The sequence below is a fragment of the Orcinus orca genome, chromosome 3 (assembly GCF_937001465.1).
Source record: "Orcinus orca chromosome 3, mOrcOrc1.1, whole genome shotgun sequence".
NCBI lineage: Eukaryota > Metazoa > Chordata > Mammalia > Artiodactyla > Delphinidae > Orcinus > Orcinus orca.
In genome coordinates, this window is record NC_064561.1 from 119552784 (window position 1) to 119557031 (window position 4248).

At 36.8% G+C, this 4248-nt stretch overlaps 1 protein-coding gene across 1 annotated transcript; it reads right to left on the reverse strand.

The window, feature by feature from the left end:
- Nucleotides 1-2457: 2457 nt before the first annotated feature.
- On the reverse strand, nucleotides 2458-2849 carry LOC101289435 (cytochrome c oxidase subunit 6A1, mitochondrial-like). Its single transcript, XM_033409058.2, has one exon. It carries the CDS (start codon nucleotides 2847-2849, stop codon nucleotides 2544-2546), a length of 306 nt encoding a protein of 101 aa, XP_033264949.1. The 3' UTR covers nucleotides 2458-2543.
- Nucleotides 2850-4248: the final 1399 nt, after the last annotated feature.

Here is a 4248-nt window from a genome sequence, read left to right on the forward strand (position 1 = left end):
AGACCGGTCTGCACTTGTCTCATCTGGCTATTCAAAGTGAATGTAGCTTCAGAATTAGAGAACTTGGTAGCATAAACACTGCAAATCAGTAGCAGAGCAGAGCTGCTTGGATTCTTAATCCACCTCTGCCATTTACTGAGCATATCAACTTGCACACCTTATTTATCTTCTCTGAGCCCCTACTTATCTCTTGAGCATGGAGAGAATAAAAATTTCACTGTCTACATCATAGATTTTGAGGAGTCAGCCAAATTGTATTAACTGTAAAGTACAAAAAAAGTATGCATTATCATTATTATTTTGTAATTTTCTCATCCCTTCTTACTGTTTTTCCACACCTGGAAACACTAAATTTTATAATGAAAGACATCTATTATTGTTGTTGTTGTTGCTATTAATCACATATAAAGAGACGGATTGACTATCCATTATTTGGGGAGGGAGTAAGAAAAAGGCAAAATGTTCCAGGGTTCATGCTCATTTTGGGAAACCCGATAATCTAGTGCTGGAATAAGACTTTGACCTCAACAGAATAGTCAAAAGGCTATGCCACCAAGAAAAACCCTATTTTCAAAAAGGGAAACATTCCATTTCAATTTTCTCATTTGTAAGATGTAGAGCAGAATTTAAAAGATGCCTTTTCACCCCCACCCCACCAAAAAAGGAAAATAAATCTTATTGATGTAGCAAATGCATTAGACAATGTTATACCCTTTCTACACTTGGATGAACAAAGGACATATTTTCATGATGTAGAATTGCTTGAAATGGAAAGATTATGGAGAAACTTACATGTAAAACAATTAAAAAAAGTAGAAGATAAAAATCATACTTACAAAGTCAATTAGAACAATTCATTAATAGAGATATCCTGTCAAAGTAATGAGTTCCGGATCTAATGGATTCCTTACCACACAGATATTCCAAGTGCAATGTTAGTATGTCTGTTTTTTAATGCTGATGTTTCGCTCAGATTGATTTTTCTAGAATTGAGTGCAGTTAAAACCTAGGTTTCAAATACCAGCCAATTAGGGATACAGTTTGTTGGATTATCATCATGCAGAAAGCTATTATGAAATAACAGAAAAAGCTCTAAGATACAGACGATCTAGGTTCTAGTACTTACTGGATCTACGAAAGTAACTATGTAACACATTATGTTTGAAGATTTCAATTTTAACATCTGTTAAATGGAAATAACAATATATGCTTGGTTTACTTTAAGCTTATTATAAATGCAAAATAAAATAGGCTCTGTAGTGCTTGGTAAATTGTAAACACCAAATTAGAATTCTATTAATCACCATCCCCAACATTTCTGTGCATACCTTTAGTTATTGTTGAAGTTTTTGAAAACAAAAATTCTAGTTGCTCTTTCATGTTGGCATTCTGAATGGGATGTATACTAATGCTCAAAATATAGCTGAATCAAATAGTTATTAGCTGTCTCAGTTTTCTTGGGGAACACATATACCATAAATTATTTGGAAAACTGGTTTTAAAAGCAATCTATGAGGCCTTTATACTGTCTAGCTCTTGTTACTTAGAGGAAACCCTTGGCGAATCCTTTGAATGTGAATTGTTACAATGCTAACTATTACCTAAAATTTATATTAATTCTAATATTTCTTTATGTATATTCAGGGATGGTCTGTATACTTAAAAAGACCCATAACTACTTTGAGCATAAAAATATTTCTATTATTTCTTTAAGAACAAGACAAAAATTAAATTAGCAAACCTTTTCCCTTTCACCATTCTGGCAGCCTACTCATGTGAACCGAAATATGGATAAGGAAGCATATCTGGTTCTAATTTCTGAACTCAACACCAGATGTTATTTTCAAGGTTTGCCTTTAGAAAAAAAAACCCTAACTTTCATGAAGCCATCTCAGTCCAAGGGGTAGGGCGAATCACTGCAGATTAAAATTTTGAATTTATATTTTACTATTAAACCATGCTTATGAGGAACATCTCCAGTGAATCATCCATAATGACCAAAGAGACCTTTTCAATATAAATATATACACTGCTCATACATTGTCAAATTTTTTAAAATAGAATATGGGATGTGCAGTTTTTCTGAAATAGAAACACCATGTTCCTTATGGAGGCCCTCACACACTGCAGCAGGAGAGAGAGGACCTTGGAAAAAGTTTGTATCACAGGAGGCTTGTGAGACGGTCAGTTTTGTGATCTGTATTTACTCTACAAGTTTGTGCCATGGACAAATGTGAGTCATATGTTACTGCTGAGTATAGGAAATCTCCAGCCATTCATGAAATTAAAACATATTTACCTTTTTTTTTTTTTTTCTTTTTCAGCTCATGACTAAGTTATTTATTTAAGCCATCTCCTGCTATAAGCAAAGGGATGGAAGATCAGTATAATGGTCATCACTGGATACAAGGAGGTGAGCTTAAGGTCCCGTACAATTTTCTGGTCCATGTGTGCAGAGTAATGGTTCAAACCAGTGCTGTGGTCTTCACTGGGTAGTGGTCCAGGTTCTCTTTGTTCGTCTTCATAGCCAATTGGAAGCGGATTCACATGAGGGTTATGGAAAGTGTATGGTTACCATCTCCCCAGGGAAAGGGCTTGGACCTGATGCGGATATAGGGGTAGGGGACGAACTCGGGTCTCTCCTCCTCTCCGTGGTGCGACTTCAGGAAGACATTCAGCATGCTCACTCCCACCCCAGTGAGCGCCACGAAGAAGGTGAGAGCCTTCCACAGGCGATCTGAGCCCTCCTCGCTGTGGGCGCCACTGTGAGCACCACTTGACATAGGCTGGCTCGACAGCCAGGAACGACCTAGTAGCCCAGAAACCTGGGCTCCAGCTGCCGCTGCCATCTTCGACCAGGACCCATATTTACCTTTTAAATAATCTTTTCCAGGTTGTTGCCCAACAGTCTTTTTCAGGCTTTTTGTAGTTGAAAGGAAATGTAATATTTGACAACTTCAAGTAGGCTCTTAACCAAACAGAATAACCAAATGTTGAAATGCTGATGGTTATTTACGTAGTTATACCTGTAGTTACTTATATGTGTTGCTCTTTCCTTAAACTAAGTATTAGGGATATGTATATTTCTCTATTTATATTAATATGGCATTTAGTGAGTTTTATCTTATTTGAATATGCTAAAAGCAGATGAGAATTGTGAATGGGGTTGTACATAAACTACGACTAAAGAGCATCTACTAACATTAATTCAACAAACAAGGGTTGAGGGCACTCAGAAATGGAGATCTAAGACGCATGTGTGTAAAGCAGAATCTATAAATAAAGAGAAACAAGCATGAAAAACTGTAATCATGTATCATAAGAACTCAGAGTATTGGGTAGACTTTCAGCCATTCTTCATTTATTCAGCAGTGTTTATTGATCACCTGTTATATGCTGGGCTTCAGAGATACCATGGGGCAAAGGGAGCAAGACAGACACAGGCCTTTCCTCTTGGAGCTTACATTTCCATTTGTCCACGGGGCAGTCTCACCCAGATGTACATAAAAAACAATGTATGTAAAATTGACCTAATGGTGTCTGCCCTGAAGTCAGCTTTTCCTTCTGGTATCCTCACTTTTGTTAATGGCACTTCTATTCCCTAAATTTCTGTGGCCTCAAACTTGAAATTGTCATCTCTTTTCCTTTTCCTCTCATAATGGTACTGTTGAGCTTGCTTTCCAAATACCTTGCCATCTTCTCTTCTCTGTCCTCACTCTCCCCTTTTAGTTCCTCACTCCCTTTAACCTGGCATATTGCAAAGTCTATCTGATTTTACTTGTCTTCAATTTTTTTCCTCTCTCATTTATGTGGATAAAGCTGTTAGATAATTCTTCCTAAAGAAGAATACTAATCACATCACCACCTTGTTCAGGAGCCCTCAATGTCTCCCTAGTCTTTGTCTAATTAAGCAAAATCTCCCCAGTCTGTTATTTATGCCTACCATAATAGCCCTGATCCCACTAACCAATGAATATAATTTATATTTATGTCCAAATTACAATGGTGCTGAGCTACCCCCTGCAGAGGATATTCCTTAAACTTCTGGTTCTTATTATCTAACTTTGCTTTGGATTTAAAAAAAACAAGAAAAAGAAAAAGAAAGCTGTTTTCAGCTTGTGTATGGGCTTTTCCTGAAGATTGCTATATTCCAATAACAATAGCACAGGCCTTCTTCTGCCTCTCTGATTATGTGCTCTTTTGTCTATTTTCCATTCTTGATTGTGAGAACCTACAGAATGAAACTGA

What these genes read in the sequence shown, in the direction of transcription:
- LOC101289435 (XM_033409058.2), bottom strand. Translation starts at nt 2,849, where the DNA reads ATGGCAGCGGCAGCTGGAGCCCAGGTTTCTGGGCTACTAGGTCGTTCC.